This window comes from Anopheles gambiae, chromosome 2 (genome assembly GCF_943734735.2).
Source record: "Anopheles gambiae chromosome 2, idAnoGambNW_F1_1, whole genome shotgun sequence".
Classification (NCBI taxonomy): Eukaryota; Metazoa; Arthropoda; class Insecta; order Diptera; family Culicidae; genus Anopheles; species Anopheles gambiae.
The window spans coordinates 7,458,927-7,482,985 of NC_064601.1; the positions used below are offsets into that span (position 1 = coordinate 7,458,927).

The window sequence follows — 24,059 nt, forward strand, 5'->3', positions numbered from 1 at the left end:
TCCCTTTTGCTAAACCCACACTCCACGCCGAAGCGCTGTACGTTGTCTGCGAAAGCGAGTCGTCCCGGGCCAAGTCGGCAGCGCCAGAGAAAATGAAGGCATCAGCTGTCGATGTAAAATCGAAATAAGATTAGTTTATTCGTGAAGTGCATTCTCATTTCGCTCTCCCCCCGCCTTTGCTGATGCCAGAATCCAATAAAACCCCGAAGCGGCTGGGCTTTGTTCCTGGGCTGCTGGAGACGAGTCCTTGCTTGGACTCGCCGGCACCCGGATCGGAAGCACGTTGCCCGGGGAGAGGGACCGGATGCAACCCGCACTTCAACCGAACCCGAACGGAAGTGGGAAACGAATCGGCGGCACTGCAGGAAGTCGTGCCACGAGCACAGAGTGAAGAATAAATATTCCTTTGCTTACAAATAAATGTCGAAATTGGGAACCGGGTGGTGGTGGTGGGTACCCCGTTGGTGGTGAATGTGTTTGCTGTTTGTGCCGTTCGGCAGAACAAATGTTGGGTGAACGTGTCCCGACGTACTTTCTTTGCATTCTTTTGCGGGAAGAAAAATTCGACACCGCCAGCAGCTGAAGCAGCCGCATTCTCACCCACATATGCCGAAGAAGGAAAACGAGGGATGTGTGGGTGTTTTGTGTGGGTCCTCGAGCAGTTTGGCCTGCCTGCCGAGTTAGTTGTGCAAATCGGACGAAGAGTTGATTGTTTCCGCTAGGTAAATATTGTTTTCCATACAGCATATGATCGTTAAACTGTGAACAGGCTCCTTATCGAATGTTTGCCGTGCGTGTGTGTGTGTGTGTGTGTGCTTTATAGTTGAAAAATGTATAAAATACAGAAGGAAAATAAACAAATAAATATAAAAAAAAAATCCTTTGTCCGTTTGTTGTTTTTTGCGTTTCAAATTATTTTGTATCAATAATGCATATCAATATTTTGCAAACATAAACATGATTGTAGGCCATCCAATGGGCGGTTCAATCCCGATATTGATATCGATATATTATGAAAACGTTAGCACACCCAGGACGTGCGATGGTGTTGGCTTTGGCTTCCGTTTTCTTCACCCGCCACGCGCACACAGCGGCGCACTATTTTGACAAAAGCATTTGAACGGCAAATATCATTGATATGTGTAATAATAATATCACATCAGTTAATGATTTCGAAACACCGATGCAAGCTCACATTTTGCGCACCGCTCCACCGTCCATCCCCCTCTGCCCCGTACCCTACCGTGGGGCTAATGATTGCTAATTTATACAGTACCAGCTGCTATCTGGTGTCATACGCCACGTGTGAAACCGATACCCTGATTGACGGGCGAACCGACGAAGGGCCAAGGCTGGTCCACGGGTGCGCCGTAGCTCCCAGCACGCCCCCCCTGCATAGCTTTGTTGTCGTTGAGAAAGGCAACACACGAAAAAAAAAAAAAACGAGCAACCGTGGTGCCAGAAACGACACAAATTAGCGCACAATATTGGAATAATATAAATTTCAATAATTAATTTTATTTATAAATTCACTTAAAACCCCCAAAATCAATTACCATCGCATGCTCATTGCCAGCCCGGCGTTCGCATTTGCTCGTTGGCCACGTACCTACCGGGCGCGGGCAGCAGCGGAGGGAATACGAAAACTCATTTCATTTACCTTTTCACCCGTGCGTGTGCACCCCGTACTGCATTGTTCTGCGTTCGTGGTCCCGGGAAATTGTTCGCATTTCACCTGCACTGGTGAAGTTCCCGAACCGTTTCGGGATAAAAATGTGTTTTTATTTATCCAACTCATACGGCAACGGCCGGAGTGTGACCGTCCGGGCAAAACGACACGTGACGGGACCTTCGCATCACGATTAAGGTGAAAACATAATTCCAATAAATGTTAATTGATGCCAAATTTTATTTACGATTTCGTGTACGTGTGAGCCCAGCCGGCCCTTGCACCGAGCTAAGTATGTGTGTGTATGGCCCGGAAATGGCGCCAGGGTGGAAGTAATTTGATTTCCGCGTTGCATCAATTTACATTCCATGCGGGTAAGCATGTAAGGAGCCGCAGCGTCGGTTGCAGTTTTTTAATTAACGTATGAAACACTTGACAATAGTTGTTTTTTGTTTGTCCAACGGATACACTCCATACTGAGTTTTGCAGCAAGCAGCAACCAAACAACGCACACTGTGTCATGTTGCAAAGGAACAGATCACCATGGCGCTGGGCTAGGACGCGGCGGTTGCTATGGACGCTTGGATTGTTTTATTCGAACGCCGTCTGGACTCTGGGCGTAGAAACGGGGTGATTTTCTTCACTTCCATTCGAGTAGTGCTGTGGTGCGGTGTGTGTGTATGCGTTTCCATTTTTGCAACTGTTGTTTCGCCGAACGAACGAAAGAATCCTCTTTGTAATCTGTAGCGAGAAGGAAACCATTTTGAAGCCGTATTTCGAACGTGTTTTTCCGAGTGATTGTGTGTGATTGTCGCGCTACGGGATGGATTTCCGTGCCATCTGGATACGGGACCGGCTGTGCAAGATATTGGGCGTGTTTGAGCCGCGCTACATCGACACGGTGCTGAACGAGCTGTACGACGAGCTGGTCGCCTTCCTGGACGATGCCGTCACCGACCAGCGGGACGACCACAAGCGCATCCTGTTCGCGTACCGTACGTTTTACGAGCGGCTGATCGAGGAGAAGGTGACCGCATTCGAGCCAGGTACGGTATTGGCAAAAGGGACCCGGGGACCACTGTCACATTCTTCGCGTGTGCCTTGAGCTCACCGCCTCACTCTTCTTTCTTCTCTTTCTCTGTTTCATAACGCATTTTTCGGACTTTGGAAAAAACACCACCACCCGAAAACGTGGGTCAATCGTAAATCTTGCACTGCGGCCATCCGGACCCTTCCCTTCCCCCCACCAACCCGGTGGGAGCTCGTTCGAAACGCATGAATGATGGGCGGGCGATCCCTACAAATATTATATGCATGTAAAACATGGCAATCATCAAAAACGCCTGCCTGCTCGGATCGGACCAACTCGGCATTTGTTCGGGCTATGATTAAACATCCAACCCCCTGCACCGTTTTTTGGGGCCGAGGGTTACGTAGTTACGGCCGGAGCAGCCCAACCCGCCGGCTCGGACCAACCGGAACAGACGCAAAAGGAGAAGAAAGGCAAAAAGGCTAAAGGTGGGTAATTTTTCGTTGTGTCCATTCGGGAAGGACTCGTGCGCGCGGCGCCACCTGTTCGACGAAGCGGAGCGGTCGTGGTGGGGGACGCGTCGTTGTAACAATCTCTCTTATCAATGTGCTTCACCAGTTCTCCCTCCTTCTCCGTCCATCTTGGGTGCAGTTTGCTCGCATACATCCATATGAGTAATAGCCAGGGCTGGAACGCCCTTTTCAGGCCTCAAATCAGAGAGAGAGAGAGAGAGAGAGAGAGCAGAAAGACTCCCCAGAATATCTCTGGTACTACTGTCTACTTCCGACTGCAACTTCATACACACACATACACCCACTAATGCATCCTGCTCCACCAGCAACGTACCTCGTTTATATTCTCAAATGGATTTATTCGTTTCGACCGTCGCCCCGGTTCTCCGATGCGCTGCGGCCCTTCAACTGCACAAGTCTCGGCAGACCGGTGAAATTATGACACTTTCATCTAGTCAGGCCGTAAATTACCGATGTCATTCGATTGCTTCCTTGCTGCCGCCGGCCCCGCCGCTTCCTTCCCACGTTCGAGAGGACTCAGCAAAAGCGACAAGCCACGAACCCCTTTTTGCACCACAAAAAAAGAAAGGTGCGAGAGCAAGCTATCTTGGGGAAGTAGTTTTTAGAGGACTCACACTCACCAAAAAAAAAACGAACGACTCTTTATACTGTGTTAGGTCTGCAAAGGTTTGAAACGGCCCTGCTAATCGATGGCTAGGGTGCAAAGGGTGAAGAAAAACTTTCACGAATCACCTTTTGCGTCCAATCCTGTCCGGAGCACTGCTTGCACACACCTTCCCGATCGTTTTTAAGGTTGGCTTTCGCCACTTTTGGAGGAGTTTTTTTCTCGTACCTTTCACTCTGACCGAATCCAGTTCTGGCCGCGACACCTTCCACGAAAAGTTTCTTTTCCTCGTGAACCCTCAAACTTTCAAATCCTTTTTTCTTGGTGTGTGTGGGTGTGTGTTTTTTTTTGTTAATATTTCGTGTCGCCACTGTTGGCGTCCCGCTCGAGAAGCCGAACTCAGCTTTACCTTTCCCTTTCACCGCTGCATCCAGGCTTTGGTTTTGCCCGAATGCTGCTGCCACCATTGTTTCATCACATAAATTTTCCGGCAGATCCTCTCGTGCGAAAAATGACTTTTGGAGTACGTTATGAATGCATGATTTCCTCCATTTTGTGCGACGAGAGATCGTTCCTTATATACTTTGCTTGCTTTTCCCTCACCGGAAGGGTTAAGAAGCGCAGGTAGTGTGGCAATGGACGTTTACCGGATGCATTTACCGTGTCTTACTGCTAGCAAGCGGTACAGATTATGCATCTTATCTGCATTTTTGCAGACAGTTGTGTGCCTCGAAGACGAGAGGACCATTATATAGCACTGTGGCAAGTACAGCTCAGTGAGCGATTCGTCTCTGTAGAAAGGAGTGGAATTCAGTTTGAGATTTCCTTTTTAATTAATGTTCAAAAGAAGCATCAACTCGAATGGTGAATGACATCTGAACGAGCCTGGTGGAGTAATTGAAATCACTACTTACTAACAGCATTCTTTATGGCGAAAGTTCGTTTTCGTTTCGTTTATTCCACATTTTTACTACTTTCTATAATCATTCCATAACTCGGTTTCGATCCATGACAGCACATTGACAATATACTTCCTTCTTGATCCTACACTTTATTGAAATGATATAAATAATCCCCAGAGGTGTGAAAAGGCCAGAAGCTAGTTTACGGTACACACACAAAACAGTCACAATTCAAACAATTGGCTTCGATAAACCGTGTTTTGTTTTTCCTGCTCAACAACAAACAACCTTCTAAATGTACTGTCCGCCAGCAAAGGACGTGATGAACAGGCACAATAACACACACACACACACATACACTCACACACAGACGTCCTCAGTGCGCCCGAGGATCAACTCTCTGCACTGCGAAGGAAATGAATACGGATGTGAGCCTGGCTGCCTTTCATATCCTGCAGGCAACACGTTCGGGAAAGGTTAATTTGATTTATTTATGTTTTTCTTTCGATCGTTCGAACCCCCACACCCGTTCATCACCGAGATGGGGCGGAGTGTGTGTGTGGGTTGTAAACTACAACCTTTCTACCTTCTCTTTTCCCGCCTCCCACACGCACACAGTGAAGGAGCGTCGGTCACTTTTAGGGGCAAGCATGTCGCATGGCATGGCGTCGTGCGCAAACATTGTGGGTACATCACGTTGCCCGCTGGAGGCGGCTCACGACGCCGGGTCCCCTTTTACGTGTTTTGCTGTTTGTCTCGAGCCGTCTTCAGGCACGCATTCGAGCAAAGGATGCAGCAGCAAGGGAGAGGCGGCCAATATTAATAGCATTATTGTGTCGCTATGGGGGTATTGCAAAAATGTGCCACCATGTGCCTGAAGCGTGTCCAACCCCCCCCCCCCCCCCTCGGCAACATCGAGACGGCATCAATGAGTGGTGGCGCTGGTTGTTCCGTTGATAGAATCGCTCCTTTTCGAGAGTAGCTCCAGCAGAGACCGTAACTGCTGCTGTTGCCACTGTTGGTGTTGATATGTTCGACGATGCTCACTGGAAGCTGACTGTGACGCGCTTTCTTAATTATAACATTTTACATCATGCTCTTGTTTGCAGCGTCGGTAGCGAATCTCCCCTAGACAATATTTACCTTCCGTTAGTATAACATGCTTCAATTTGCTTACTACATATTTCTCCCGCCGACTCCCACAGGTCCTGCCGACGACGGAGATGATGGCAGTAAGTGCATACGCACGGCATGGAAATCATGTCGCTATTAATTGCTGCACATAGTTAGCACTTAATTAAGTTATAGCCAAACACTGCACAACAGCTAGTAGAGTGAATGTCTCTTTTAATTTCCGTGTGTGCGCATGTTGTTATTATGTTTTAAACAAATGTCATCGGTGTTGAATTTATGTTTCCTGTAGCGACGGAATTCTAATAACAACTTTCCCACTCCCTCCCGCAGGCAAGAAAAAAGGCAAACCCAAGAAAGGAAAGAAAGGAGGTACGTATTGTGAAAGCGGCCACACTATGAATGGCAAAGTTGCACCCTAGCGCCATCGAGAGGGCGTGCATAAAGCACAACACTACAATGCGCACAAATGCACAGCGGCGCGTTGCAAAACATCCACTGATAGCAATTAGTCCGGCTGGTTGATTCGCACGCCAGGCGAGGGGAGGGTACCGTCACCCATCGTCAGCTTCGTTCTAATTAAAAAATCCTTCCTTATCCACTCTCCTCCACCCCACCCGATGCATCGCTTGCCCACGATGCGGCAACAACTTTTCTAATTAGACGCTGACCATGAGATTACTGGAGACGCCGGATTCCTTGGGGCTAGCAACGATAATGAGCTGGTGGAAGTTACGGTAAGTTCGGCGAAACGCTCCCGCTTGAGCTCTGATGACGTTGTTTAAATGAGCAGCGCGAACAAACAGCCCCCCCCCCCCCTCCCCTTCTATTGCACGCTGTTGTTTGTGTTACATTGTACGCTAATGGAAAAGTGATGTCGTTGTTGTTCGCCCGCACTAGAAAATTGTGCCGACATCGATCAAAACACCAATCGTTCACATTTGCTTCGGCATCATCCCGGAGGAGAAGATTGATCCAAACGTCCGGTACGTGTACATGGTTCGGCGACTCTGCACACCCATCGGTACGTATGAAGGTAGCAAAGGCTGGCTGGCCTTAACGTTTGTAGCAAAATTTGGCGTAATCATATCGCGGGTAATACTCTAATCCCAGGCACATTCCAAAACCTCGAGGACTGCGTGGCGGAAATGCCGCGTAAAGTGATCGTCGGCTGCATTAGGGGCAACCTGATACACAACGCGAAGGAAATGCTGGAGCGCATCTACCGGCCCGGCGTGGAGTTTCAGTTTCACGAGCCGAACACGAAGCGCCCCAAGCCGGAAAAGAGCGTCAGTGTGGAGGAGCAGGACGAAGCGGCGACGGCTGCTGGGGCTGATCGCTCCGCCAGCAGGACCAGCGTCGGGCTGATCGACTACACCCGCCCGTCCGACTTTCGCATGAAGGCGATGCAGGCGAAGCAGCTGTCACCGAGCGCGGCCTTGCGCGAAGAGTCGGCGCTGGAAAACAGCAGCCGCCAGTCGCTGGCCGACACGCCGAGCAGCGAGTCGAACCTGACGCAAACGAAGGCGTCCGAGTCGACGACCGGCGATAGTGATGCGCGGGCGTTGCCGCTCCCGCAAACGTCCACCGAGCGGTGGAACACGCTGCTGGAGGAGTCGAAGCTGAAGGGCGAGGCGCGGCTGACCGCCAAACAGCTGCCGGCGAAGCCCTCGGCCGAAACGAGCGCCCCGGAGGAAAGCCCCATGAAGCAGAACCTGGAGGCGAATCTGGAGAAGTTTATCGACACCCTCCAGTGGACGATCGATCACGTGGAGTGTGCGTTCGGGCTGCCCACGCAGTACAATGCGCCGCACCAGGAGAACATCACCGTGGACGAGGATAAGTTTAAAATCAAGGTCGACATCGGGAAGACGAGCATCGAGGAGCTGACCACGCTGCAGCTGGAGGAGATCGTCGAAGGGTGGTCCATCTACATCGGGAAGGTGTTGCGCGAGTCCAACGAGAAGGTACAAAAGCCGGATTGACAACTGCTGGGCCTTGGGTACATTGTAGAATAATGTCCTCTGCCTCACTTTCGTCTCCCAGGAACCGACCGATTGCACACCGATGGCCGAGTATAATCTATGGGTCGAGCGGGAATTGCAGTACAATTCCATCATCGAGCAGCTGAAGGCACCGTTTGTGATTCAGGTTTTCGGTACGGGGTCGCCCGATTGGTCACTGTAACGTATGGGTACGGACGCTAATGAAAACCTTCCCACTGCTTACTTTTAGACGCCCTGAAGGACAACCAGAGCCCCATCATGAAGGCGTGGCCGGACCGGTTCCGCAAGCTAAAGGAAGCGCTGTGCTTGGCCCGGGAAAACGTCGAGCACCTGGCCATGCTTCAAAGCTATCTTGAGGTAAGCTGCGGGGGTTCCCGTTGTTATTACATTTCTATTACAACATTATCCCGCCCCTCCGGGGGCTAAGTTGAAACCCATGTCCTGTCTTGACATCGGGAGTGCGAAAACATCAACGGCAACCGGGTCCAATCACGCTCCAGAGACTGACACTCTCGGCCGTGCTGGCGAATGTTGCTAAACCATTAAAAAAAACACATCACCGTGCCCTTTTCATTCTAACACCCAACGATAATCACATTATTTGCTGCCTTTCTGTGCCGGAGTGCCGTTTTAACGAATGCCCCTTTCCCTTCTTCCCACGGCCCTGCTTGGCAGAAAATCAAAACCGGTGATGACTTCAAATTCATCCTATCCATTATACCGAACATAACGATCATACTGAGACACATCTGGACGATGTCAAACTATTACAGCCGGGACGAGAACATGCTCAGCCTGATCGGGAAGATATCGTACGTGTTTGCGGAGAAAGTTAAAATATTAATTAATGTGGATACCATTTTCAAGTAAGTTGTCGCTCCTTTCTAAATCATAATTAACTGGACGTGCAAACGCCGGGACCGTGCCGGGGCGACCCGGGGGGGCCTGGGCCCGTTCGGGTACTGGGTTTTGGAAAAGTTTAATTAGCAGCAGCAACCCCATACCCAAACCGCTCTCCGTGTGTGTGTTTGTGTGAGTGGCTTGTTGTTTGCATGAGCTGACGAGCCAATTATGCTTTCGGCTGAGCTGGCTGTGGGTGTGTGAAAAATTAGTGAATTTGTTAGCCAGCAGTTTTGACATTTCGACACGAGCGTTTCGTTGTTCCCCCCCGTTAGACACTCGGCGTCACACATACACCAGTGCGCCACGAACTGTGCGACGCTGCTGCAGGCGTGGAAGCAATCCTACATGGACACCCGGGCCCAGATCGAGCAGTCGGGCATTGGGTCACGGTGGGAGTTTGACAAGAATGTGCTGTTCCGGGAGATCGATCATATGACGCGCATTAGCCATGACATGGCAAACATTGCCCAGGTACGCGTGACTTCCTTTTTTCGATTGAGAGACAGAGAGAGTTTGCGCATCGTAACATCCTTATTGATTGACAAGCTTGTTGTTGGTGATCATTTTTAGATTTTCCTGGATTTTGAAAACATCTTCGATGCGAACTTCAAAGCCATGATTACCGATCCGGAGGAGGTGGATAACACACTGAGCAAGGTGAGTGAGTTCCATGGGTTGCACGATAAAAGCCCTAGACAGGAAAGCATGTTTCCCGGAAGGCTTTTCATAGTGTCCTAGGTAGCGAAAGCACTTTTTATCATCGCACAAAGAAAAGCCTAACGTTAAGTAGAAATTCATCAGCGCTAATGATATCCATTCTTTCGTGTCCCTGCGTGCCTGTCCCGCGGTAATGCGGTACTGCTTCGTCTGGTGGCCGCTGCTGCCGGGGTAGGTTTATCACCTCATCACTCATATCATCGCGGCCGACTACGACATCTTTGTGTCGAGCAATTTGGCCAACTGGGAGGCAACGCTGGACTTCTTTTACAAGTCCGTCGAGGGGGTGGAGAGGGAAGCGAAGGTAGCGCTGGACCGCTGCATCCCATCGCTCCGGTAAGTACGGCCCCAAACTCTTTTGAGGACGCGAGGACACAATCACCGGGTTAGTCGCAACATAAATCACCAATAATCCAGCAAAACCAGTCGGGTTGGGTGTGTGTGTGCACACCGACATCATTCGGACATGTTTTTCCTTTTCTGAAGCCCCGTTTTCTCCTGTTTCTCATCCCTTTTCTCGTCCCTTTTCTTTCCCACACCGGATCGCTTCCACCTTCACACACGACTGCACAACTACGTGTGCTCTGCAACGATTCTTCATCGCTTCATCGGAACACCTTCGCAAACGGGCCGCCCGGATTCGATTGCCACCGGGGTGGTGCCGGTGCTACCAACACACCTTGCCCCCCCTGCTATGCAACAGGTCCGCCGAGCTGGGGCTGGAGCTGATAAAAAATTTAGACCGCATAGAAACACGGCCGGCATTGGCAAAGCATTTATCATCCAAGTATGAAAATATTATGAAACAATTCCTGGCGGAAGTCGGCATGGTTGAGCACGAGTTTCTGGTACATAAATAAATGTGTTGTCATCTTTTAGTGCAGGTACTTTAGGCGCAGGCGACAGGCACTGACACAGCAGCAGCAGCGAAAGGTGTGGGCGAACGGCCGAAAAGAACGGCTGGACCGGCGGAAAGCTTCCCAGCAAATCCACCCGGACCGGGCAGCGGTGGATCGTAACTTTTGCTCAGTTTGGTGTCGTATTTTTTTTTGCCTTATTTTTGCGATGTTTTTGCGAACAAGAAACAGCGCAGCAAAACTGAAAGATTTGAAAAAGGGGAAAGATTATTTCCCATTTTTTGTTTCCGTTCCCACTCACGCTCTTCTCTTCACCCATTGGAGGGGGATTCCAGCGCAGCACTCTACATCACCTGGCGGCATTTGTTTCGCTAGTTGCTGTTTGTTGCAGATTTGATTACGCTTTCACATGCACACTCATGTCGGCACCAATTTCGCGGGACAAAAACACAGCAAGAGAAATCCCCCCAAAAGTGGAAGCGAAAAAAGTGCCATGCAATTTATATCGTTCTTCGTAATTGATTCCCCGGTTCAAGACGCTGTTGTTACGGCGGTCCGCAAAACACGTGCCTACGGAGGGGGGGGGGGGGGGGGGAGGACGGTGGCACACAAACTTTTCCATCTCAAGCGCCGGAAAACTTTACCTCGCTCGCTTGCTGCTGCTGCTGCTCGGGCTCGGGCATTATTAATGGCTTCCGGAAATCAATTCAAAAGTTGCAATGCCTTTTGCAAAATCCGCTGAGGAGCGCGCGCGCTCACGCTCCTGACCGGTGTGTGTGTGTGTGGTGCCTGCGTCTGCCATTAAGTCGTTTACAATTCTACCGCATTTAACTTGCCCATCATGTTTCCAGCAGCTTGTGACAAATTTTGATTCCTCCCGTTCTGTTCCAATCTTCCGTTTCATTCCGGCCCACACAGAAGCACAAAAACAATCCGCCCCTGCAGCGCAATGAGCCGTGTCACGTGGGTGCCGTGTTTTGGGTGCGTTCGCTGCTGAACTTCATCCGCAAATCTATGACCGCGTTTAGAGAGGTAGGTGCCCGCCCAGCGTCACCTATTGTTTTGTTGCAAAAACTGCATGACACATTACACAGCTGGAGCGGATCTTGAAGTGGTGATATTTTTCCCTCTTTTTTCTTGCTTTCTTTGTCCTTCCCGGAACCCCGTTTGCGTACCAGTTTGAGGCCAGCAAACAGCAGGCGGAAACTTCGCTCCAGCGCAGCGCGTTCGGCCAGTACATGCAGCTGGTGAAGGACTTCCAGGCGTACGAGAAGGACAACTTTCAAAAGTTCACCACGTACGGCACCAAAACGGTGAACGGCGTGCTGAAGCGCAACATTTTGAAGCTGGAATTTTGCGACACAATGCTCGGTACAGTGGGGAAGGGGAGTCAAGCCATTTCTGTAGTGACACTGTGTAGCCCGCAACATTGTTTTTCGTTTTCCTTGGGCAAAGTAACTAACCCGTTTCTTCTTCATCAATCTTCACCGTGCAGAGCTGCAGAAGGAGCGAAAAGCGTCCAAAGCGAAGAAAGACAAACTGTCCGCCCGGCGGCCCTCCGCCCTGATGACCGGCAAGGACCGGTCCCGGTACACCAACATTGCCACCGCGGTCCGCTGGCTCGTCAACCGGCCGGACGCGCTCGACCCGCAGCTGGCCCTCGCGCAGAAGCTGGTCCGGGCGGCACGCAACACACCGTCGCAGATTTCCTCCAGCGGCTCGCAGACCCCGGCCAGCGAGTTCAAAATCAATCAAGCCCAGCGTAAGTCGTAGCGCGCCGACTGGAGCGCGCCAAACTTTTGTCCAGTAAATTGATTTTTCACATCCCCATCGGGAAGTGGGGTGTGCTACTTAACGCTAAATGTGGCTGTTGTAACAACAGAAGCAGCAACAAAAAAAAAAACAGCATAACTTTCCTCCCTGTGTTGCTGGGGACAAAGTTTGATGGGTGAACAGTGTGATACTCTCTATTCTTTCCTTTGGTTTTCTTGATCGTTTTTTTTTTACATTTCGAACCAAACAGTGATGGTGTCAGCAGTTTCTCAAAAGAAAATTCCCACGTGGCGCGAAGTGATCGGCGAATCGGTGCTCATCGAGTACAAGCTCAAGTTTGCATTGAACTTTTCCTACGGTAAGATGCCTTTTCCATTCCCTGTTCCAACGCTTCTCTGGTCAGCTCTGGTCTGCATGGCTTGAAGATGGGTTGAGAGGTGGAGCAGTCCTTTCCTCGGTCGGGCCGGCGCTTACCAGTGCTGCTTATCTGTTCGCGCACAGTTTTGCGCTTATAAAATGCTGTCTAAATAATCGGTTTGAAGATCCCGGGGTTTGAAGAGCACGGGTGTGCACGAACGTCTCGACCGCACTGCCGCTGTGTGGACTGGCCTCAAGTGGGACGTAGCAGTGCAGCTGGCTGAATGAATATTCTATTCCCTCTCCAAACAGGAGCGATTTCGAGCCCCGTCCGTCGTACCTTCGCGCTGGATGGGTTTCTTCATTTTTCAACTATCAAAGGAGAAGATATACCACACGCCAACCGGCCCGAAACCCGGAACACGGAGCAAGCTGATTATCATTTTCATTTCCAATAACCAACAGAAGTGGCTTTTGATTTATTCTTGTTCTCGTCCGCTCCGTCCACTGCCGGCGCCATCTTCCATCGCAGGAGTAACGTTTTTTGTTTGTTTGGTTGTATGTGTGCTGCCAGCATCTATTCAATTTATGCTACACTAAAGCGCTGGCGAAAGGACTCTCAACCTCTCAACACCACCCTCACCCCGTTTGCCTTTGTCCTCGCACAAGATGCGGTGATATCAAATCCGGTCGTTACACTTTTTCGGCGAGCAGAGAGGACTGCCGGCTTCACTGTCTTTAGCGGCACCGTCCATTTACTGTATATACGTATACGATTTTTTTCGTTTCTTCTCATTCCATGTGCAACCACACAAACGCCGGCACACGCACACATGGCCCATGGTTTCCACACACGGTCGGGCAGACATATTCGACGTCATCAACGAAGGTCAACAGTTCGAGTATTTGGGATTCGCATTAAGTCCCACCATTAGGATGGCCATTATGAGAAAAGTAAGCAATATTTTCTTATCCACTTTTGCTCCACCACCACCACCACCACCACCCCTTGGTAGTTTGACGTTTGTCGTTTGATTTGTACCCGGTAGTTGACCAAAGACACACCAACGCTTCCTCTTTCGTCGGCGTTGAAGGTTCGGCGCTTCAACGTATTATACCTTAAATTTTGGCACAGCTAGCTCTCTGCATCGCAAGAGTGCCACCCCACAGGGAGGGGTGCTGGGCGGCCGGTTGGGCGCTTCCTTTTTGGGCCGAGATTTTTGTCCGTAGGTCGTTGGACGGTACCTGTCGTAGAAAGTTATTGCCGTCCCCTTACCTTATGGCACCCGGGTGACAGCGATATATTTCAAAGTCGTGCCGAGAATGCTGCAAAGGACGGGTTGGAGTTGAGTGTTTTTGGTAGTTCGTTTTTTTTATCTTTTTCCGTTGCAGGTAGAAATGAATCGGTGGACGTAAAAAGCATATTAATGCTTTAACGCTCATTTCTATCCTAGCTCAACGTATAAACTAACTGCATAAACCATTTACCTGTGCCTTTAAATAACTTTTGCAGGACCAACTGTTTCGCGATGTGGAGTGCGTCAGCAAAATGGTCAACCGGTACAACGACATCGTGCTGAATCTATCCACTCCGGAGGTAAGCCATCCGTCTTGCAAAATGCCTTTCATCCTTCAAATATTATCGAATTTAATTCAGTTACGCACTAAGTGGAGCAATCGGGCGATGATCGTCTCATTCCGCAACTTCCAACATAATATCGACACACAGTCAGTCGGGCAAACCTGCTTGAAAATAATAATATTATCCCCCCATCCTGTGGCCCCGGCATGTTAATCAGCTCCTCAATTCCAATTCCATTTTCGGGTTTTATACATCCCGAAAGATGCATTTCCATAATAAATGGGCAAGAAAATCCTTTGTTCCATAAATTATTGACAACACTCGTGCACAAACCGAAACCAATTTCCAAGGTTCTCCGATAGCAAAACCAAAACCAAAGCAAGGTTGGGAGGAGACGACGAGCAGGGTGTATGGGGAATGAGAGGGAAAGTGGGGATGCCTATTTCTGCCACACCGCGCTACTCAGTATGCATGCTCGAAGTTCACCAAAGCACAGCAACTTTGGGTCGAAGGAACGGATTGATTTTTGAAATCACCAGCGCCACTCCTCGGTGTGTCACACTGGTGGCGTTTGGAGCGGTTTTCGGTGGGAAAATCCTAGTTAATTCGTATATCCCTTCGCCCCCCTCGTCCTGTTATCCCGAACGTATCCCCCGGCATCCTTGGTGGGGCGCGTGTTCATTTCGAGCGTGTCTACCAACGGCACCGCACCGCACCGAGAACGCAAAAATCGCCCCGACGAGGGAGAGAGAGAGTATTAATTTATCCGTCGTCATAAATATTCATGCCAAATGATAAGTATACCGGAAAGTTGTTGTCCCCGGGATTGTGGACAGGTTGGTGCACGGAACGAGGGGGAGAAAGGTACGGGGCGGCCCCGTACGCCGGCCGTATGGTTGGAAGCAGTTGGACACTTCATTCGTCAAGTGGTTTCAATTTCAATCTGTTTGAAGATTTAAGCAAGAACTTCCTGTGAACAGCCCCGTCTGGCAGTCGGTCGAGTTGGGTGGGGGTGGTTTTTTGATTTGCATAAAATTGTATTGCGTTAATTTTTAAGATATTCGGCGATCGTGGTGTGGTAGTCTGCTTGGCGGGTTTTAAGATATTCTATTTACATCATATCTGGCAGGGAAAGTATTTTTACGATTTTTGTCCACTCGTCCCTCTCATCTCTCTTTCTTCTAGGTTCACTTCTTGCGCAGTCATTTGTACGAAGTGGAAACTATTATCCAGGCGGGACTGGGCCGCTTCACTTGGCAGTCGTTTAATATTGGAGCTTACGCAGAAAAGTGCCAAACGGTAAAGCAGTAAACTGCGCATTACTACTGCAAAGTTGTTCAATTTTACACTCACACTAACGCTTTACATTTTCACATTTCACCCTTGCGACACACTACATCATCCAGCTAATGAAGAGCTTATCGTCGCTGGTATCGCAAATTGGGTACATCAGCAACGACATCAAGGTGCGTATCGAGCGGCTCGAGTCGTTCGCGATGTTCGAACTGGACGGCGATAAAGCAAAGGAAGCGCGCGTCACTGCATCGGAGGTGGTGCTGAAAGCACCGACGCAACAAAAGGAACACCATCATTCGCACCACCACTCGTCCCACCGCCAGCAGCACCATCAGCAGCAGTCGCACCAGGACTCCCTGCGCCACGAAAGCGTTACGCCGACCGATGGAGCGCCGGCGGTGACGATGGCAACGGTGCGGGCCGACGATGCCGGCACCGATCTGGAGAAGCGACAAAAGCGGCCGAAGAAAGTGTCCATCAAGGAGACGGACGATAGCGTGAAGCCGTGCCGGGAGTACTTCGACGCACTGGCCAAGGATCGCAATGCGAAAACGATCAAGCTGCTGCAGCTGTACGATTCCATCGGACCGATACTGATTAAGCTGGAAAGCCTGGTGCTCGGTACGTTTACGGGCGAGTGTCCCGAGATGAAGTACTACTACAACCACTGGGAGAAACAAGTGTTTGGTTGCTTCACCAGGTGAGAGAATGCAGGGAGCGGCCCGTTTGGAGCACAATATCAAGTAACAGTAAATGTACCTTACCGCTACTGCTTTGCTCTTTCTTTGCTGCGCCTCACCCAGATTTGCAGCGAAAAACCTGGAAAAGTTCATGAACCATCTGCTGCACAATCAGCCCCTGTTCGAGGTGGATGCAATCTTGACGGTGCCGGAAATACTGATGCGACCATCGTCAACGGACGCGTACAGCATCATGATCAGCTCGGTGAAGGATTTTCTGCTCCGGTGAGGAGATATGGGGGGGAGTTTCTGCTTTGCGCCTGATGAAGTTTAATTGCATTAATTGTTTCGCTGAGTGAGTATCAAATTTTGTTTCTTCGCTAGATTGAAAAATTTTAAACGCTGGACGGCCGAAACCTGTCTCCCGTGTCCGGTGACCAAGTGCGAGGACAAAGAGTTTTACTTCACCTTCTTTGAGGATGTCGTTCAGGTAAGCGTAAGGGCACAGCATGGAGTGGATGAATGTTTCGTACTTGTTAGTACATTGAGCTCTTTTCCAAACATCAGATTCCCCGGGTGTGTGATTTGGTAATAAATCTGCAGCAATCGATCCAGCAACTTGTCACGGAGGTACTCACCTACTTGAAAAGGTAAGTAATCTCACTTCAATTCTACAGTTGATGTGCGCCTTAACCTATTTGTTTTGAACGCCAGCTGGCAAAAGTATCGAAACCTTTGGATGTATGAAAAAATGAGCGTTTGCGAGAAGTTTCTCAACCAAAACGTGTCGCTAGCACAGCTGGACGAGAAGTTCATCTACTACACGCAGATCGTGAATGAGCTGGAGCGGCACAAACCGTTCCACGACATTAAAAGTATTCGCGTCAACCTGAAGCCACTGATCCGCGGCATCGTCGACCATGCCGTCGAGTGGCGCAATACGCTGGGCAACATTCTTGCCGAACGGACGCGCCAGCAGATGATAGAACTGCACGAGCACATGGTGGTAGGTGGTCCAGCGTCGCAGGTGCTTGCCTCGGCCCTCAAGGTTCTTCAGTTAATGAGTGGGTTTGTTTGTTTTGTGCAGAGTTTAAGGAACGATCTGGATAAGAATGTGAAGGAGCTGTCTCACTTCAAGACAGTGATGCAAACGATACAAACCATTCAATCGACCACGCTGACGGTGGAGCTGAAAATACATGAAATACAGGAGATTTACAACATTCTCGAAGAGCATCGCATCAAGGTGAGCTGCTGCGCCGCATGGCAGAATCAGTCGCACGATTTTTGTACCAATGTTCTCACAATTTCCACCAACACAGTTCCCCCTGGGCGATATGATTATGGCGTACCATTTGGAGAAGCGATGGAAAAAAATCTACCACTCCGCATTGCTGCGTTCGGGCAAGCTGCAACCGACCAAGGCAAAGTTTGCCGAAATTACGCAAAAAGAAATACAAACGTTCAGCGACGAGGTAGGTCCGGGCCAGCACCTGCCTTTGTATTGGATTGTGACTGTGTGTTTTTGCTTTCTGTTTTGCAAGCTTGCAAAGTTTATAACGAAATTCCGCACCGAAGGGCCCGGCACGGTCGGGCTTGACCTGGACAGGGGCGTCGAGCTGATGGATTCGTACGGCAAAGAAATCGAACTAATGGATCGTCAACGCATCGAGCTAGGTAGGGTTGAGCTTTGTTCCGCAACTGGCAACCGGGAGCGAGCAAAGCGCACACATTGATGCCTTTTTAAAATTGTACTGTGTATGCTTGTTTTTTTTTGTGTTGTCCTCCCACGCTTTCTAGAAAATGCCGAAAAGCTGTTTGATATTCCATTAACGGATTACAGTGATTTTTTGCAATGCAAGCACGAGTACGAAGAAATACAAGTGGTAAGTGAGTGCGACCGCAGGCCGTGCAGGCCCTGACAACGACACAAATGGTCAAATTGTGGTGCGCAAAGTAAAAACGCAATTTTGTCTAATTGAATTGTCGCTAGCAGTGATAGGAAATTGGGTAATGAATGATAAAATGTGATTTCGCCATTGCTCTTCCCTACCCAGGTCTACAAACTGTACGTGCAGCAGAAAGTCGCCCGAGAGAAGTGGTCCCACACGCTGTGGGCCAATCTAAACCCCCAGGCACTGCTGGAGGGTATCGACAATTTTATGAAGGAGTTCCGAATGCTGCCCAAAAATGTGAGCTTTTCTAACACACACACACACACACAACCAATCCGGTGCAAAAAGCCGTAGAAACTGTTTCTTTTTTCTTTTTGGTTATTTGATTTCTCACTCGTTCGCTTCCCGTTTTTATACGACTACCGGCACAGATTCGGCAAGCGCCCGTTGGTCAAGCGCTGGACACGAAAATGAAGCAATTCAAATCGTCCATTCCGCTAATGCTGAGCCTAAAGGACGAAGCGCTGCGCACGCGGCACTGGGAGAAGCTAATGGAAAAAACTGGTCAACATTTCGACATGTCAGCGGACCGATTCACGCTCGAGAACATGTTTGCGATGGAGCTGCATAAGTATCAGGTAGGTTTTGCAGTGATTAATTTTTTAAGAGGGAAGAGCAAAAACATAGCCGTTCGTAGCTGGAGGAGGATATTTTTGGAGAGACTGTTTCTGCTGATTAATGAAGCCTGGATGCTAGTGGATCGGCGAGTGAACATAAATAATGTTCCAACCGAAGGCTGTCAGCACACTAATTATTATTCTTGAAGCGTAGAGCGTTTGCAACTTCCAATACCTTTCGGTCGGCTTACATGAGCTACAATTTCGTATTGTTTTTCCTATCGCGACTGTTTTCCCGTTTGAAAGGACATTGCCGAAGAGATCATCAATAACGCTATCAAGGAGCTTGCGATCGAACGTAGCGTGCAGGAAATAAACGACATCTGGGAGCGGATGTGCTTCAACATGATACGCTACGAGAAGGGCGGTCGAGTGAGAGGGTAAGGGAGCGTGAGCGAAATCAAAGCCCCCATTTCCGTCAATTAACCAATGCGGTCGTTGGTTATTTTTAGGCACATTCTTGGAGCAACGGATGAAATAATGCAAGTGCTTGAAGAAAATTCCATGAACCTTCAATCCATGGCAGCATCACAGTAAGATATATCTGAGTACACCAAGCTAAGCAAACCTTTTTTTTTTCACACACTAACATGTCTCTCACTCCGCAGATTTATTGGCCCGTTCATGTCCAAGGTTCAGCAGTGGGAAAAGGATCTTACCCTCATATCGGAAATCATCGACGAATGGATTAGCGTGCAGCGAAAGTGGCTGTACCTGGAGGGCATTTTTATCGACGGCGACATCAGCAGCCAATTGCCGGAGGAGGCCAAAAATTTCAACACCATCGATGAGGAATTTCGTGAGGTGAGATATGGTTAAAACAGTGACCTGCCCACTCGGACCATGGTTGAGGGTGGCGGTACTTTAATTGCTTGACATTTTTATGATGTATTTTCGTGTTTCGACATGTGATTAAACATCAGATAATGCGGAACAGCAACGATAATCCGCTCGTGACGGCTGTGTGCCTTGTACCGGGCCGCTTGAACGATTTCATGCGCCTGGGATCCGCACTTGACGGTTGTCAGAAATCGCTCAACGACTATCTGGAGCAAAAACGTAGAGCATTCCCAAGGTAAGTGTTTTGTGGACCACAGTTGCGGACATGCCGTCATTACACGGCACACCTAAATATTCATCATCTTTTCTCCCACACGCACTGGGGCTGTCACAGGTTCTACTTTATATCGACGGACGAGCTGCTATCCATACTGGGCGACAGTGAGCCGACGTGCGTTCAGGAGCACATCATAAAGGTAAAGTTTATTTCCTTTTTCCCGCTTGCCCCTTGTGTCCTCTTCATCAAACATTCAGCACTAAACAGGTTGGCGGTAGCACCTGACCTGACTGCTCGTTTAAAACCAGCACACCAGGAAGCGGCCACAGCTCGCTGGGTTACCTAAAAAGTTTACTACCACTTTGCAAGCTGTTACCCCATGCCGGTTCCAATTACTCGAGACATTGACGCACAAATTTTCGCACTTGCAGATGTTCGATAACATAAAATCTTTACGATTTGCTAAAGATCGATTCGACACGCCGACTGTAACGGCCATGATTTCCAGCGAGGGCGAAGTGATGGAGTTCGAGAACCAGGGTATGTATGTCATCGTAATCGGCCTCCAGGCCTACCACCGCTTCTGATGGGCTTCGGTTGCGATGGATCCGACATGAGCAAATTGAGCGTCCACCACCATGGACCTACGCGCAGCGAGGTGGAAAATATTTCACAATTTTTCATTTTATTACCTCACGTTCTGTTGTGCTCCGTGGCTGCTGGTGGAGCTTTATTTTATAGCACAGTGAATGTATCAATCGCTCGAACCTTCGAAAACTGTCCTTTGTGCGGACGCTGTGGCATATAAACTGTGCAACCGTCCGGAGGGCGTGTCGTGAAGGGAAGGAAGTGTTGTTGTGGCTTCCCCAAGACATAACCACACACACACACACGCACGCATGCATCGGGAAGAAAAGAGGGGAAGAGAGCGTGTTACAAAACTTGTTGTCCCCTTTATTGATTTCCATTTTGCTTTTTCTTTTTTTTTATTTTTCGGCCGTAACAGTGCCGGTAAAGGAGCGGGTCGAGAACTGGATGAACGAGGTGTTGAAGGAAATGCGTCGGACCAATCGATTTATAACGAAGAAAGCAATCTTCCATTACGGCAAGGATCGCGAACTCGGACGGTTAGTAGGCACCCTCCAATCCTCCCATCCCGCAAAAGGTGTAATATTCTACGCACGTTTCTTTCTCTCTATCTCCCTTTACCCGTGCCTTTCGACTGCTGTCTTCATCTCTAGGCCGGACTGGATTATGCTTTACCAGGGCATGGTTTGTCTCGCTGCCAATCAAGTCTGGTGGACGGCGGAGGTCGAGGAAGTGTTCGCTAAGGTGCGCCACGGCAACAAGCGTGCGATGAAGGAATATCTGCAGGAGCAGAACCGCCAGCTCGACGAGCTCGTGCTGAAAGGTAAGGCCGTGATTTGGGCCGCGCGTCCTTGCCGACAGTTCTTCAATATTAACTTGGGAAGCGGGAAGCTCCAAGGTAAAATGTGTGCGTGTGTGTTTGGGTTACTAATAGAAACATTTCGTTTTTGGCAGTGCGCGCTAATCTGACACCCAATGATCGTCTTAAGTTCAAAACGATTGCCACCATCGACGTGCATGCACGGGACATTATCGAAGGGTTTGTGCGCGATAGCATTCTGGACGCTCACGAGTTCGGTTGGGAAAGTCAGCTTCGGTAAGAGAGGGATGGGCGTTGAAATAGACTTGTGAATAATTGGGACCTTAATTTCGACTTTATTTATATCTCTTTGCCATAGGTTTTATTGGATACGAGAAATGGATAATTTGTATGTGCTTCAATGTACAGGTAAGATTTGTGTGGAAAGTTCAAGCAAATTGAAGTGAATTCACAATTCCAGCAAATTAATCTGTTACTAACTATTACCAAACGTTGCCTTTAGCTTGTGTTCTTTCTGTAGATCATATGGATGATTGTGGATGATTGTAGATCATATGGAGATACCTTTTCCAACACTGCACTTCTCCGAATTCTTACTGCTCTTTCTGTCTAGGATAGGTTTTTTTTCTTTGTTTTTGATTCTCATCCCAGAAACAATCTCCTTCCTCCCCAAAGGGTTCCCAAGTATCTTGCACAATCATTCCCCAGTGTTCTTTACCGTACCGTTGCCCGTTGGGTTTCCGGAAAGCTACTTCAAATCCTGTACTAATTACATTTCGTTTCTGATTGCTCTTCATCGGCCCAACCTCACTGCACCGCGCACACGCCTCCGTGCCCGGACTGGATGGCCGGACTCTGGCCCGGTACGATGGACGAAACATTCGTCTTGTGCTCTGGCACTCGCCGACGACAACCGTCATCGTTCGGTCCGCCATCAACCGAACCCGGCATAAATTGGACGATCCCGGGCATCGAATCACTGTCGAACATCATTGCCATATGGTGCATGGGCACAACGCTCTCGAAAACGGATCCGTCGCCATCGATGACAACGATCCCAAACCTGCTGACACGATGCTGACGACGTCCACGACGACGACGACGACGACGACGACGATGATTTGATAGGAAAATTCGATTACGGTTACGAGTATATGGGATTAAATGGACGGCTCGTTATTACGCCATTGACTGATAGGATATATTTAACAATCACGCAAGCTTTGACGATGAATTTGGGCGGTGCACCAGCTGGTAAGTGATAATCGATGGGTCTGGCCGACCCCGAGCACACGATCAGGACGACGACGCAGACCGAAGATAAGACATTTGCCGTTGCAGTGACCGCGTGTGCCGGTGACAACTTTCATTTAGATTTTGCATCCATTATACGCTGCAATCCCTCCACAGGGGAACCACGGTGAAACCACCCTGTGTGGCATTTGCACACACTCACACACACAAATGTTGGCCACAGCTACACACAACAGTGTGGCAAAGCAGACACACGGCTGCCTAATCTCAGCACGTTGCTGTTTTTCCGGTGCACCGGGACAGAGTTTCGCAATCAGTCGCTGCACATTTGTCTCTTATCGGAAAGCGGACGTTTGTTTCCACATGTGTTTATCTAGCGTTCCTTTTGTAACTAATCCCGAAACGTTTCGTTTCGTGCAGGTCCTGCCGGTACGGGCAAGACCGAAACGACGAAGGATTTAGCCAAAGCGATGGCACTGCTTTGCGTCGTAACGAACTGCGGCGAGGGCATGGACTTTCGGGCGGTCGGAACGGTACTGTCAGGTATGTATGGTTTTTGGGAGGCTTTCGGTTCTCGGTCCGGACGTCTCAGTCTTACACTAGGGCCATTTGCCAATGTGTAATGTGTGGACAGTGTAGCTGCCGTCAGTTATCAAGCCGGAAGATACAATATAACTGATTATTTGTACATTGTGAATCGTTCAAAACTGATTGTTTTAAAAGTGTCGTAAATAATTCAAACAACTGAAAGCTTGCAATTGCACCCAATTTCCTTTTGCAGAGCAATACCATCATACTTCACTACGTCTGTGTGTGTGTGTGTGTGTGTGTGTGTGTGTGTGTGTGTGTGTGTGTGTGTGTGTGTGTGTGTGTGTGTGTGTGTGTGTGTGTGTGTGTGTGTGTGTGTGTGTGTGTGTGTGTGTGTGTGTGTGTGTGTGTGTGTGTGTGTGTGTGTGTGTGTGTGTGTGTGTGTGTGTGTGTGTGTGTGTGTGTGTGTGTGTGTGTGTGTGTGTGTGTGTGTGTGTGTGTGTGTATTTGTGATGCTTCATCGCGGCCACTGCGCTGCTGCGCAATTGCTCTCGCCCAACTTTACCTCATTAAAATAATCAAATTGAATCGGAAAATTTATTTCTCAATCTTACGGTTTAACAGTAATCCGCAAACTAAATATCTGCTGATCTGATACCGTGTGCCGCATGCAGTACGGCCAAACCTGTAATTTCGTGCCCGGTTTTGTGTTTCCGTCCGGTTTGCGTCCTTCCGGTAGTCCTCCCAGCCCCAGCTGACAACAGTGCTGGGGCCGACAAGCCACTACAGTTATCGGTACAAGTGGTTTAATCCTCCATCCCCACACACACACACTCGGCACACAGAAGCCAAATGGTACAAAGATACGATGGACAGGAGGTGTATGTGTGTGTGAGTGTACAAAGGTTTTCGTGGTGCAATTCATCCTGCTGATGGTTGCTGATTGTGTGACCGCCACAGCCAGCCACCACCGACCGAGGAAAATGGTGGCAGACAACGGCACCAATGTTTAAAACCTTTTTGCATAACTTCAACCGCACAGCCAGGCAGTGTACACGAGGCTTTACACCTTTTTCACACACAGCCGTAACACGGGGGTGGAGGACCTGTTTGCACTGGTGCATCCGGTCGGTCCGGATGCCTTTGCACGCACGCTTTAAACTGAAGGGCGGGAATTGGGTTTGTGATGATGCCGAAAAA

The 24,059-nt window shown here is 49.3% G+C and overlaps 1 protein-coding gene across 2 annotated transcripts in view; it reads left to right on the forward strand.

The window, feature by feature from the left end:
• The first annotated feature begins 1,780 nt into the window (after positions 1-1,780).
• LOC1281510 (dynein axonemal heavy chain 10) overlaps positions 1,781-24,059 on the forward strand; it is a 39,702-nt gene continuing 17,423 nt past the window's right edge. For both annotated transcript variants that reach the window (XM_061647185.1, XM_061647186.1), the window contains exons 1-44: positions 1,781-2,715; positions 3,107-3,187; positions 5,944-5,970; positions 6,203-6,241; positions 6,533-6,606; positions 6,770-6,893; positions 6,983-7,836; positions 7,916-8,027; positions 8,105-8,232; positions 8,551-8,741; positions 9,051-9,249; positions 9,349-9,435; positions 9,671-9,831; positions 10,199-10,343; positions 11,271-11,384; positions 11,531-11,723; positions 11,848-12,114; positions 12,376-12,483; positions 13,348-13,436; positions 13,996-14,079; positions 15,250-15,363; positions 15,471-16,060; positions 16,164-16,325; positions 16,425-16,530; positions 16,608-16,690; positions 16,755-17,046; positions 17,128-17,286; positions 17,363-17,515; positions 17,585-17,717; positions 17,841-17,926; positions 18,098-18,232; positions 18,367-18,573; positions 18,859-18,992; positions 19,065-19,145; positions 19,221-19,416; positions 19,536-19,687; positions 19,787-19,868; positions 20,101-20,209; positions 20,676-20,796; positions 20,911-21,080; positions 21,212-21,353; positions 21,436-21,485; positions 22,206-22,331; positions 22,752-22,874. In XM_061647185.1, the coding sequence (XP_061503169.1) occupies positions 2,493-2,715; positions 3,107-3,187; positions 5,944-5,970; positions 6,203-6,241; positions 6,533-6,606; positions 6,770-6,893; positions 6,983-7,836; positions 7,916-8,027; positions 8,105-8,232; positions 8,551-8,741; positions 9,051-9,249; positions 9,349-9,435; positions 9,671-9,831; positions 10,199-10,343; positions 11,271-11,384; positions 11,531-11,723; positions 11,848-12,114; positions 12,376-12,483; positions 13,348-13,436; positions 13,996-14,079; positions 15,250-15,363; positions 15,471-16,060; positions 16,164-16,325; positions 16,425-16,530; positions 16,608-16,690; positions 16,755-17,046; positions 17,128-17,286; positions 17,363-17,515; positions 17,585-17,717; positions 17,841-17,926; positions 18,098-18,232; positions 18,367-18,573; positions 18,859-18,992; positions 19,065-19,145; positions 19,221-19,416; positions 19,536-19,687; positions 19,787-19,868; positions 20,101-20,209; positions 20,676-20,796; positions 20,911-21,080; positions 21,212-21,353; positions 21,436-21,485; positions 22,206-22,331; positions 22,752-22,874 (7,006 nt within the window). In that variant the 5' untranslated portion in view covers positions 1,781-2,492. The remainder of the gene's footprint in view (positions 2,716-3,106; positions 3,188-5,943; positions 5,971-6,202; positions 6,242-6,532; positions 6,607-6,769; positions 6,894-6,982; positions 7,837-7,915; positions 8,028-8,104; positions 8,233-8,550; positions 8,742-9,050; positions 9,250-9,348; positions 9,436-9,670; positions 9,832-10,198; positions 10,344-11,270; positions 11,385-11,530; positions 11,724-11,847; positions 12,115-12,375; positions 12,484-13,347; positions 13,437-13,995; positions 14,080-15,249; positions 15,364-15,470; positions 16,061-16,163; positions 16,326-16,424; positions 16,531-16,607; positions 16,691-16,754; positions 17,047-17,127; positions 17,287-17,362; positions 17,516-17,584; positions 17,718-17,840; positions 17,927-18,097; positions 18,233-18,366; positions 18,574-18,858; positions 18,993-19,064; positions 19,146-19,220; positions 19,417-19,535; positions 19,688-19,786; positions 19,869-20,100; positions 20,210-20,675; positions 20,797-20,910; positions 21,081-21,211; positions 21,354-21,435; positions 21,486-22,205; positions 22,332-22,751; positions 22,875-24,059) is intronic.